The sequence below is a fragment of the Bos indicus x Bos taurus genome, chromosome 12, assembly GCF_003369695.1.
Source record: "Bos indicus x Bos taurus breed Angus x Brahman F1 hybrid chromosome 12, Bos_hybrid_MaternalHap_v2.0, whole genome shotgun sequence".
NCBI classification, from domain to species: domain Eukaryota; kingdom Metazoa; phylum Chordata; class Mammalia; order Artiodactyla; family Bovidae; genus Bos; species Bos indicus x Bos taurus.
Window position 1 is genome coordinate 15,412,124 of NC_040087.1, and position 12,224 is coordinate 15,424,347.

General features: G+C 41.3%; 1 protein-coding gene across 1 annotated transcript in view; it reads left to right on the forward strand.

Moving 5' to 3' along the window:
• Positions 1–12,224, forward strand: part of COG3 (component of oligomeric golgi complex 3) — a 60,911-nt gene that overhangs the window by 17,669 nt on the left and 31,018 nt on the right. The window contains exons 8-14 of the mRNA XM_027557198.1: positions 405–485; positions 2,438–2,481; positions 2,947–3,073; positions 3,671–3,762; positions 4,880–5,019; positions 6,183–6,343; positions 10,411–10,522. Coding sequence (XP_027412999.1) covers positions 405–485; positions 2,438–2,481; positions 2,947–3,073; positions 3,671–3,762; positions 4,880–5,019; positions 6,183–6,343; positions 10,411–10,522 — 757 coding nt within the window. The remainder of the gene's footprint in view (positions 1–404; positions 486–2,437; positions 2,482–2,946; positions 3,074–3,670; positions 3,763–4,879; positions 5,020–6,182; positions 6,344–10,410; positions 10,523–12,224) is intronic.

The following is a 12,224-nucleotide window of genomic DNA, read 5'->3' on the forward strand; positions in this document are numbered from 1 at the left end:
AAAACTATGGTACTTACTATGTGTTAGTGCTTTATATCTGAGCTCTGTAAAACATTTGTGCATATGTTTTGTCTCCATTTAATGGATGCCCTGTATCTCAGAGAGGTTAAATAATTTGACCAATGTTCTACAGTCCGTAAATGACTGTGAATCTGAATTCAGTCTTTTTTACCGCCAAAATTCTTGACGCATAGGATAAATTTTAATTATGAAAAGGAGAGAGATGCAGCTCCACACAATTATTTTATATGTAGCAATAACAATATTTAGTCTTTCTCTCTGTAAGCTTTTGGTTGGTATATAGGCCAAGCAGGAGTCATATGACATGGTTTGTGTTATATTTTCTGAATAATTTTTTGTTTGCTAATTACCTGCCTTCTCTGTCTTCCGCCTTGTGTCTTTAGGATCCTTCATCTGTACCTAATGCAGACAATGCCTTTACACTATTTTATGTGAAATTTCGAGCTGCTGCCCCCAAAGTCAGAGTAAGTCTATTGACATAAAAAAGATACTGCTATGAAATTTATTTAGCCAGCCCTTTGGAAACGCTAATGTATGTTAGGTCCATTGCTTATACCAGAAAAATGAGCATGAATGAATGGTAGGCTTTGTCCTTCCACATTACAGCAGTATATGTTGAGGGGCTTTAAGCCCACAGAGCAGGAAACACCTAGCTCTTCTGTGATGCTCAAGGAAGGTTTCCAGATGAAGCTGATATTTGAGCTTAAAAAGCTTGAATTTAGAGAAGACTTGGGGGGATTGATAAGGTTGTTTTTTACAGAGAGAGCAACAGGTACAGGGAAGGTACTAGAAGCATAAAAGACATGTCTTTGGGGAGAACCTCATGTAATTTGTTGATGCTAGAACACAGACTTTAGTCGAGTGTGATGATAAGTGAGAATGGTGGCAGAGACCATCTCAGGAAGGGTGTTCCATGTCATGCTAGTTCAGGAAAAGCAGAGAACCAGTACAATATTTTAAACCAGTGTCATCCCAGATACAGCCGACTGGAGCTGGGATGTGTATCTTTTTTTTTATTGTTGTGAAGTTTCTAGAAAGAGTGGTCTGCTTTAGCTGACTTTGACCCCACTCTCTTCCTTGTATCCATCTTGAAAGTAAGTGGAAAGGAGTTTTTGTTTTTCAAAGCAGGAACTTGGTCTTGTTTAGAGAAGATACAGCAGCTAGTTGATAGTTTGAGGTTTAGATTGTGCCAGGTTGGTTGCCGGAGAAGGCAGTGGCACCCCACTCCAGTACTCTTGCCTGGAAAATCCCATGGACGGAGGAGCCTGGTAGGCTGCAGTCCATGAGGTCGCTAAGAATCGGACACAACTGAGCGACTTCACTTTGACTTTTCACTTTCATGCATTGGAGAAGGAAATGGCAACCCACTCCAGTGTTCTTGCCTGGAGAATCCAGGGACGGGGGAGCCTGGTGGGCTGCCATCTATGGGGTCGCACAGAGTCGGACACGACTGAAGCGACTTGGCGGCAGCAGCAGCAGCAGCAGGTTGGTTGCTTGTTAGTCAATTAACAGTGATACAGTTTTGATTAGGAAAAATGGTGTAGGCATGAGGGCTCAGTAGTAAGTGGTATTTTTGGTCTGTTAGAAGTTGACAAAGTAAGGTGCAATAGTCAATGTTTTTCAGAATTTGGTGAGACAGGTGATACTGCTGATGGAATGTATTAATACTTAATTTCTTCCTCAAAAACATTTTAGCAGAATGGAACAAAAGTCTCTAAAAATATTTATCTTTTCTGACCCAGTGCTGGGAGTCCCCAGCTGGGACTTAGGTATTATTATTGTATCAGCTTTCCAAGGTCAGAAATGGAATCTCAGTGTCGTGGGCTTGTTCTCTGGACTCAGACAGCCACTGGGAGTCAGCACTTAAACCCTCTAGTTTCACTTCAAGACCCGGAGCTCTTAACCACTGGGCTGATATTCTTAGAAAACAACCTTGATGAGTAGCAATAGAAGAATGTCTGACTTAGAGTGCATCTACTCAGCAGGATATCAAATAGTCATGTAAAGTAATGTTTTAAATAGTATTTATAATGATGACTCACTGACTGTTTACTAAGTGCCAGGCAGTAGGCTAAGGCTTTTCAAACATTTTCATCTGATAACGGAAGTTATTTAATAAAAGGAAAGTGTTTTAAAATATTAGTTTTTCAAAAGCAGATTGTAAAGCTGAATATATAGTATAATTCCAGTGTTGTTCAAAAAGGAAAATAACTGTGTACATACAAACACTGAAAGAAAATATTCTAAAATACTGTGATTTTTTTTTTTTAATTTTTGCGTTTTAGGTGATTTTTATGTTTCAGCTTTTTTGTATTCCCAGATTTTCTAACATGAGCTTCTTTACTGTTACAATCAGAAAGTAATTAAAAGTATAACTAAGACAGATGAAGTTAGTGAGCTTTTCTTTATTCCACAGACTCTCATTGAACAGATAGAACAACGATCTGAAAAAATACCTGAGTGAGTACCCACAGGTTCTTCAGTTTCCAAATTACCTTCCTTGAAGTGCTGTTTTTCCGTTTGCTGTGTCCTTGATGTTTTCTTAGCAATTACCTGTGTGCTATACCAGCCTTTTCTTGTGGCACACAGCTCAATTTGGGGAGCAAGGTCATAGACCTGACTTCATGAGTTTACAAAGCATCTTTTTCCCATATACCTGGATTTTCTTCTCATTGAGGTAGATCTAGGACCACTACTCCTGGAAGATGAATCTTTCTTTAAAAGATAAAGGTTTTATTAGATCATTGTGGTTTGTTTGCTTTTTCTTTATATACATAAACATTTCTAGTTTTTAATGTGGGCAAGTGATCAGTAACCATATATAACCTTGGGGGCTTGGCACCCTATTTTGGGATTTAAGATCAGATTTAACGTATATACCTGGAATCAGAAGTTTATGCTCCAGTCTCATTTGCTTTTCATCAGATACCAACAACTGCTAACTGACATCCACCAGTGTTACCTGGATCAGCGGGAACTCCTTTTGGGCCCCAGTATTACTTGCACTGTAACAGAGTTGACCAGCCAGAATAACAGAGACCACTGCGCCTTGGTGAGTTTCTGCTTGTTGTGGTTTCATGTTAAACCTTCTCTGAAGCTGTTCTGACACCCTAGAGACTGCACGTGGGTAAATAAGTTTTGGTCCCCCCATCAACAAAGTGACAGAATCTTTCAGTTTTGACAAATCTCACTTAGTAATTAGCATTCATTTGGGCAAAATATTCTAATTTTGATCTATTTTTTGAGCATGTGATGATTTACAAATAAGTATTATTTTTTGAAAGATGAAGTTTCAGAGTTGGTGGATTTACGTAGACAGTTTAATCTTAGCTTTTGCTGCAGAAGTGCTTTTTTATTTAGTGTGATTTTAATTCAGACTGTAGGAAAGTACATATAGATTCTTTTTTTACATACCCCCCTTTGAACTGGAAGAGTACTTTTCATTGTCAAAAGTTTAGAAAACGTAAGAAAATAAAAGTCATCCATATCCCCATTATGCCGAAAACCGTTTTCTGTTATTTAGGAAGTTCTTTTATGAATTATATATGCATAGTCTCTTTGTAAATAAAATGTTTGCTTTACTTCATGAGTGCTGGCTGGAGTCGTCATGCGCCTTTAATTAGAGGTGGTGTGTGCTTGTTTCCCACAGATTCGCAGTGGCTGTGCCTTTATGGTTCATGTGTGCCAGGATGAGCACCAGCTTTACAATGAATTTTTCACAAAACCAACGTCAAAATTAGAGTATGTGGTACATGGACTCCAATTCTTGTTTTTAAGATTTAATTTGCTAATGGCTTATCATATTATAGTAGTACTCTAAGGCATGTTTTAATTTTTGTGGATATATGAACAGAGTATTGTTGGGTGAGACAGTGGCTATTTACTTTGAAATAAATTTGCAGCTTAAAGGCCAATATGCTTTCATATTTTTATAATTATGGAAACAGTAAGTTACAAGAGTAAGAATCCTGTATAGGCAGCTATTTTGGTATATGGAGCCGTTTATCTCCACTAAGTATAATAATTCTTTCTAGTTAAAAAAATTGTATGATTCTAACTCATGAGAGATACTTAAAAATGTAGATACTATTTAAAATCCTTTTTCTTATTTTTCTCAAAGTGTCTTTCAAACCCACTGTTAGTCACTTCTGGGTTCTTCATATTGGCAATTTTGACTCATAAGAATCCCAAGATTATGACTCTCATAATGGGGAAGAAACAAACACATCTCATGGTTTTGGTGAAAGACTACATATAGAAGAGTATGGTTGACAATGTAAAGACTATAGACAGCCTCACTTTTTTCTTTTCAAATGTTTAAAATTATCAAAATACTAGGCGCATGTCCAGAATACTTTGAGTTTTGTTTATCTAAATCTGTATGTATTCAAGAGTTTTGAACCAGTCTTTCCTGGGGAAAATGTCACCATTTGATTCATAGTGGTGTAGGTTATTTTATAGTGTAGGAAAATTAAAAAATAATCAAATTATTTTATAGTGTAGATTATTTATGGTGTAGGAAAATTAAGTCTACTGAAATATATTGTTTTTGAAAAGACATGCACAAGATTATTGCTAATGTAAGTAAAAATTATAATAAATTGACTTTCAGCTGGGGCCAGCTAATTTGTTGACTGTGAGAATTGCTTATTCTGAGCTTTTTTATTGATTCTACCAAAAACAGTTGAGAGAATTATTTTCAGCCTTTCACTTCTCATTATTTAATGTTCCCGCATATTATTTTCCAGTACATTTTCATTATTTTTATTGGCTGGAAGTAATTAAGGGTGACTTTTAAACTATTAGAAAATACTGAAAGGATTACTACTGGTAACCATGTTTCATTCTTTCATTTTAGTGAACTTTTGGAGAAACTGTGTGTGTCGTTGTATGATGTCTTCAGGCCATTGATCATTCATGTTATTCACTTAGAAACTCTCTCGGAACTTTGTGGGATTCTTAAAAATGAGGTGCTTGAAGATCATGTACAGAATAATGGTAAATGATAAGTAGAAATCATCATTTCAAAGATTATTTTAAAAAAATACTAATTTGGTTGCACTGGGTCATCTTTGTGGGGTGTGGGATCTAGTTCCCTGACCAGGGATCAAGCTCAGGCCCCCTGCATTGGGAGCACAGAGTCTTGGCCACTGGACCACCAAGGAAGTGTCCCGAAAGGTGGTTTTAAATTGTATCTGTGACTCAGTGAATTTGAAAAAGATTATCCATTCCCCACCCCCCCACATCCCTATACAAATTTAATATATTTAAAACTTAGGTTGATGCCTTGTCTCTTTTTGAACCACTTTATCCTGTGACTAAAATAATAATGGGGAAAGAATTTTAAAGTCTGTATAAAATTAGTAATAAAATAATTGCAGTTACTGTTCTTTCTGGCATCTGAAATCCAGAGAGAACCAACCATTAGTTTTGTTTGGGCATTTCTAGTTCACTGTTGGGGCTTCCCAGGTGGCTCAATGGTAAAGGATCTTCCTGCAGTGCAGCAGACCCTGGATCAGGAAGACCCCCTGGAGAAGGAAATGGCAACCCACTCCAGTATTCCTGCCTGGAAAATCCATGGACAGAGGAGCCTGGCAGGCTACAGTCCGCTCTGGGGTCACAAAGATTAGGACACGACTGAGCACACACGCCTGACTAGGGATTGAACCTGGACCCTTGGTAGGAGAGTGCAGAATCCTAACCACTGAGCCTCTGAGAAATTCCCTCATTTTATTTTTTTATTCATTTTTCCTTGTAAGAATGTTAGCAAGTCATTTAGTATCTGTGGAACTCAATTTATATGTAAAATGGGGATTAACTCAGTTAACAAGTTGCTTTAGCCATCTCTCAGGATTGGTATGAAGCTATATGAGATACCTTTTAAAAGTCACAGAGCACTTTAAAACTAAGATTTTATTATTCATATTAATAATAGAAGTTATTTCAGAGAGTCTCAGGAAGAAGATCTAAGGGCAAATTTATTTCCCAACTTTAAATCTGAGGAAATTGAAAGACAGTTATTTCAAAATAGAATATAACCACTCCCTGAAGCAAGACTGGTTTTTCCTGTTGTAGACAATTTTGTAATGTTTTTGCTTGTTTAAAGAAAGTATTTTCTAAATCTAAAGGAATGGGTGATTGCACTTTTGTTTTTAAATCAGCTGAACAGCTGGGGGCATTTGCAGCTGGCGTAAAGCAGATGCTAGAAGATGTACAGGAGCGGCTTGTCTACCGGACCCACATCTACATTCAGACGGACATCACGGGCTACAAACCAGCTCCTGGAGATCTAGCGTATCCTGATAAGTTAGTTATGATGGAGGTGGGTCTTCTTGTTGGATCTTTTACCCACCCCCACACATTTGGATATTTTATACCAAATGTGGTGAAGATAGGATATTTTTTTTTAATTCTCATTCAGGATGCAAAATCAAGGGAAACTTGATGTGAAATCTTAGGAAATAACATTTTAACAAAACTGAACAGAAATGATTTGTTAGAGTGTTCTTTTTTTGGTCCTTCCTTTAAGTTGTATTTAGAAACATTCTGTTCAGTTATCTCTTCTTTTCCATTATGCATTCTGTTTTTAAGTTGAATTTGTGTTTTCTTTTTTGTTTGTAAGTGGCATCAGTTCATTCACTCAGTTGTGTCCAGCTCTTTGCGACTCCATGGACTGCAGCACACCAGGCTTCCCTGTCAGTCACCAACTCCCGGAGCTTACCCAAACTCATGTCCATTGAGTCGGTGATGCCGTCCAACCATCTCATCCTGTCATCCCCTTCTCTTGCCTTCAGTCTTTCCCAGCATCAGGGTCTTTTCCAATGAGTCAGTTCTTCCCATCAGGTGGCCAAAGTATAGAAGCTTCAGCTTCAGCATCAGTCCTTCCAATGAATATTCAGGACTGATTTCCTTTAGGATGGACTGGTTGGAACTCCTTGCAGTCCAAGGGACTCTCAAGAGTCTTCTTCAACACCGCAGTTCAAAAGCATCTTCCTCGGCGCTCAGCTTTCTTTGTAGTCCAACTCTCACATCCATACATGACTACTGGAAAAACCATAACTTTGACTAGATGGACCTTTGTTGGTAATGTCTCTGCTTTTTAATATGCTGTGTAGGTTTGTCATAGCTTTTCTTTCAAGGAGCAAGTGTCTTTTAATTTCATGGCTGAAGTCATCTCTGCAGTGATTTTGGAGCCCCCCAAAATAGTCTGTCACTGTTTCCATTGTTTCCCCCTCTATTTGCCGTGAAGTGATGGGACTGGATGCCATGAACTTGGTTTTCTGCATGTTGAGTTTTAAGCCAACTTTTTTACTTTTCTCTTTCACTTTCATTAAGAGGCTCGTTAGTTCTTCTTCGCTTTCTGCCATAAGGGTCGTGTCATCTGCATATTTGAGGTTATTGATATTTCTCCTGGCAATCTTGATTTCATCCAGGCCAGCATTTCACATGATGTACTCTGCATATAAGTTTAAATAAGCAACATGACAATATACAACTTTGATGTACTCCTTTCCCTATTTGGAACCAGTCTGTTCCATGTCTGATTCTAACTGTTGCTTCTTGACCTGCATACAGATTTCTCAGGAGGCAGGTCAGGTGCTCTGGTGTTCCCTTCTCTTTAAGAAGTTTCCACAGTTGGCTCCTAAGCCCAGCCCGGTTGGTCAGGTCCCTGAACTCTTCCACCAGCTTTGGGCAGCTCGTGCTCCGCAGGGTCTGCACACTGCTCCCAGGTGTCCTGTAGCAGTTTTGTACCGAACTTCCTAGCTTTTCACCCTGGCCCTCCTGTGACAATGAGACTCTCTGCAGCTGCCAGCCAGGCCTGTTTCCAGACCCTCCTCGGGTCAGACCTCTGTGTTGACTGTGGCCTTGAAGGTGATTCCAGGTTAGCTACCCCACTGGATGCAGCGACGGGAGCTTCTGACCCTCCTAGAGGATGAGGAGCCCGTGTCCAGAGTGATGCACAATCAAGCAAAGTAGATAAAAGCAGGAAGGCAAGGAAGCAAGCTTGCTGGCCGAGACCTGCTCAGCCTGACCGTATTTCTCACCTTGTGCCTTTAGATCTGCCTGTTGTTTGTAAGTGACATAGAAGAGGATTAGTAACATATGAGCCACCAGAGTGGATGGTCACATAACCATGTGTCATGGTCTGTTAGTAAAAATGTGTCTACTCAAAACTACACAGTTGCTGCTGCTGCTGCTGCTAAGTCGCTTCAGTGGTGTCCGACTCTGTGCGACCCCATAGACGGCAGCCCAGCAGGCTCCCTCGTTCCTGGGATTCTCCAGGCAAGGACACTGGAGTGGGTTGCCATTTCCTTCTCCAATGCATGAAAGTGAAAAGTCAAAGTGAAGTCACTCAGTTGTGTCCGACTATTAGCAACCCCATGAACTGCAGCCTACCAGGCTCTTCTGTCCATGGGATTTTCCAGGCAAGAGTACTGGAGTGGGGTGCCATTGCCTTCTCCAAACTACACAGTACTCGTCTCCAGTTTGTGGTCTGAAGACTTAGATACATCTCACTAATCTTTCAGTTACAAATGTATTTTCATTTCCTTTGAGTGCTGGACAGAGTTTAAATAATGCCTAGGGTATTAGTGCTAAAACAGAATTAGAACTTGGAGCTTCTTATTTTTATTGATTCATTTTTTGGAATGACAAAGTCAAGTATACTGCTGCAGGTTACAGCAGTGGAGACAGGACATGGGAAGGGGCGGGGTGGGGGAGTTGGTGGTGTCACCAGCTGTTCCGGGAAGTTAGTGACGGCAACCCTGGGCCTTGGCCTGTGCTGAGCTCTCAGCACCCTGGGAAGTCAGCCAGTCAGTGCACCTTGGACCTGCTGGTCACCCCCTCACGGGCCAGGCCCACAGTAAAGCTGGAGGCACAGCCCAAAGCTCTAGGCAGCATGTCCCTCCTGCCCATGGGGTCACCGGCACAGGTCAGAGCACAGAGGAGGGCACCACGGAGATGACCTCTGCTGGGGCTCATAACCTCAGGAAGGTGTCTACCTGGTGAAGGAGCAGCCTGTGCCTTCTTGGTGGGGACCTTCAGCAGTGCCAGCTTCTTGGGCAGACTGGTGTTAGTGGGTCTGCTTCTAAGCCTGATGCAGGGACTTGTGCTCGCTTTCTCCTTCCTCCCTTTCTTCCCTTGTCTCCTTGTGAATATCAGTTTTGGTTTTCTAGATAGAGTACCTGTTTTAATAATTCTGTCTGATAGGATGTCAGGTGATTAAGTTTACTATGTACTCCCCATGTCCCCACCTTGGACTTCCCAGGTGGCACTAGTGGTAAAGAACCCTCCTGCCAATACAGGAGATGTAAGCGATGTGGGTTCGATCCCTGGGTCGGCAAGACCCCCTGGAAGAGCACGTAGCAATCCACTCCAGTATTCTTGCATGGAGAATCCCATGGACAGAGGAGCCTGGTGGGCTACAGTCCATGGGGTCACAAAGAGCTTGACATGACTGAAGCGGCTTAGCACACACGTGTACCCCCTCCCAGTTTAATTTAGTGGTAGATTTGATACGTTTATTCCGTCATCACATGGCCAGTGTCTTGAGTCTTTTCTTGTGTAGACCTCTTGGTTTAAACCTCTTGGATACCGCTTTCAGTGAATCTACTTGTTTTCTTTTGGTGAGGGTCGAGGGTATAGCGTGGTCTGGCTGTGACATCTCTGTGCCCTTTGGGGATTAGCTGTATTTTCTGATTTGTGCATGCAGAATGAAAGGACAGGCCTGATTGATTTGGAGCCTGTCTCCTGAATAGTTATCTGGCCATTTCTTTTTTGTCAGTAGCTGAATGTCTTTCAGGCCTTCATTTCTGTGTATTTCTGCCTGTATAACCAGTGTAACTTGGTAGGATTTTCACTGCCCCCTTAGTAGTTAGTGATGTGTATATTTGATGATATTTTTTAAGCAGTGAAGAAGAGCCAGATAGTTTCCAGTCCATAAGATAATTTTTAAAAATCTGTTTAAAAAAAGACCAAACTGTAGCTGTTCTCACATAAAGAGAAAACCATGGTGTGAGTTAGCTAACACTTGATACAAGCATGTCTGACATCCACAATGTATCCAGTCTTAAATCTGAGTATTTTGTTTCTAAATATAAAGTTGAAAATTAAGCTTCTAATCTGAACCTTGTATATTTGACTCTTTAGCACATACCTTGTAATGGTTCTGAAATTAGTGGTTCAGGAAAGTCTGTGTTTGCTTTTATGAAAATAGAGACACTGCCAGTTTAACTCTTCATTTCTATGTGCTGTTTTGGCATGGTTCTCTTAAGTAGTCCATTTATTCATGAATTAGGATATATATTTTTTACTTTATAGAAACATTGTGTTCGTATTGCTAGACACAGCTCAAAACTACTTTTAATGTTCTCTGATTTCTTTATATAGCAAATTGCTCAGAGTTTAAAAGATGAACAGAAGAAGTTATCACCTTCAGAAGCTTCGTTTTCAGATGTTCGGTTAGAAGAAGCAGAGCCTCCTAATAGTCTAACAAAATCTGGTATGTTATGCTGTCTTTAACTTCCATTATTTAATTCATTCATTTAATAAACTTATATTGAGGACTTGCCGTGTCTCAGGCATGAAAAACTGTTTATGGCTTTGAGGAGCCCATACTTTAGTCGGGGGAGATTGGCATGCCACAGGCATTAAGCAAGAAGTTCCGGGGTGACAGGATAAAGATACGCACAGGACTCTGGGACCGTGGAAGGACCATGGAAGAATTGTGAAGGGGAATGAGCTTTGCGTGCAGAAAGGCAGGTTCAGTCAGAGCTGTCGAATCTGAAAGCTGTCGTGTGGATGAGTCTGAGAGCCAGGTGGAATAAGGTTGTTTAAGACAGAGCAGCGTGGAGGCCTGCAGACAGGAGTGGAACACCATAGGTGCTTGGAGAGCTCATGTGGTTTGGTGGGTTCGGCACCAGTTATTTATAGGGAAGGAGCAGCTGAGACGGGCCAGAGTGTGGTAGGTGTCAGGTGATACTCTCACGGACTTGGAAATTCCAGCTACTTGTACCATCAGTTTTGCATTTTGTAAATGTGCCTGGACTGGGGTGAAAAAGTGACAGAAATGTATGGGATAGCTTGAACTAGGGTGCATGTTATGCAAGGAGCAAAATTGTCTAGAGTCACCCTGGATAACTCGTGAGTTATCCGTGCCCCCTATGTTGGCAGGTGGATTCTTAAACACTGGACCACCAAGGAAGTCCAGGGTGGCGTTTTAATGTGTCACGTTTATGATTCACATAATGGTCCTCTTGGACTGCACTGCTCTAGAGCTATAAAGAGGAAGACTGGTTTAGAGATAAAGACTGAGGCGTCATTGACACTTTGGAATTGTATAAGATCACCCAGGACAGAGAGTAGCAGGATAGTGGCGGAAGTCTGGGGAGAGACTCGTAACAGGGGCTGACATTAGGAGCAGATGGAGGGAGTGGACCGGTACCAGGTTGGCAGGGAAAGAACAGCCAGAGGGGTGGGAAGTAGGAAGAGAGGGTGTGATGAAGTCAGAGAGGAGGGCTTGGCAGAGTGGTTTGAGTAAAGAGCTGAGAAATAAGAAATCTGAGGACATTGTGGCCAGAGAGTGGGATACCGAGTTTTAATAATTAAGAGGTAGAATAGTTCGGAGTAGTAAAGTCTGTAGAAATTAATAAGAAAGTAATTCTGAAAGAAAGTTAAACTATCTGGACTAGGGGTGCAGGAATGGAAGCAAAGGTCTTTGGAGTTGCGAAGGTCAGGGACAACCACGTGGGTCATCCATATGGTTACTGATGTTATTCAGAATGGAGGTGGAATTGGGAATGGAAACCGGGACTCTGAGTCTTGGCAAGGGGAGCAAAAGAAAAAGAGTAATCACTTTCCCTGGTCTTCTGGTGTGTCAGAAGTACATATGAGATGCCTCTAAAGTGAGGCCTTTAACTGATGTGATGTTCGTGTAGTAGGAGTAGTGAAGAAGTGAAAGTGTTAGTCGCTCAGTCGTGTCCGACTCTGTGAGCCCACAGACTGTAGCCCGCCAGGCTCCTCTGTCCATGGGATTCTCCGGGCAAGAACACTGGAGTGGCCTGCCTTTCCTTTCTCCAGGGGATCTTCCCCACCCAGGGATCCAACCCGGGTCTCCTGCATTGCGGGCAGATTCTTTACCATCTGAGCCACCAGGGAAGCGCAGTAGGAGTAGATGTCAGGGCAAATTGGCAAATTGGCGGAGG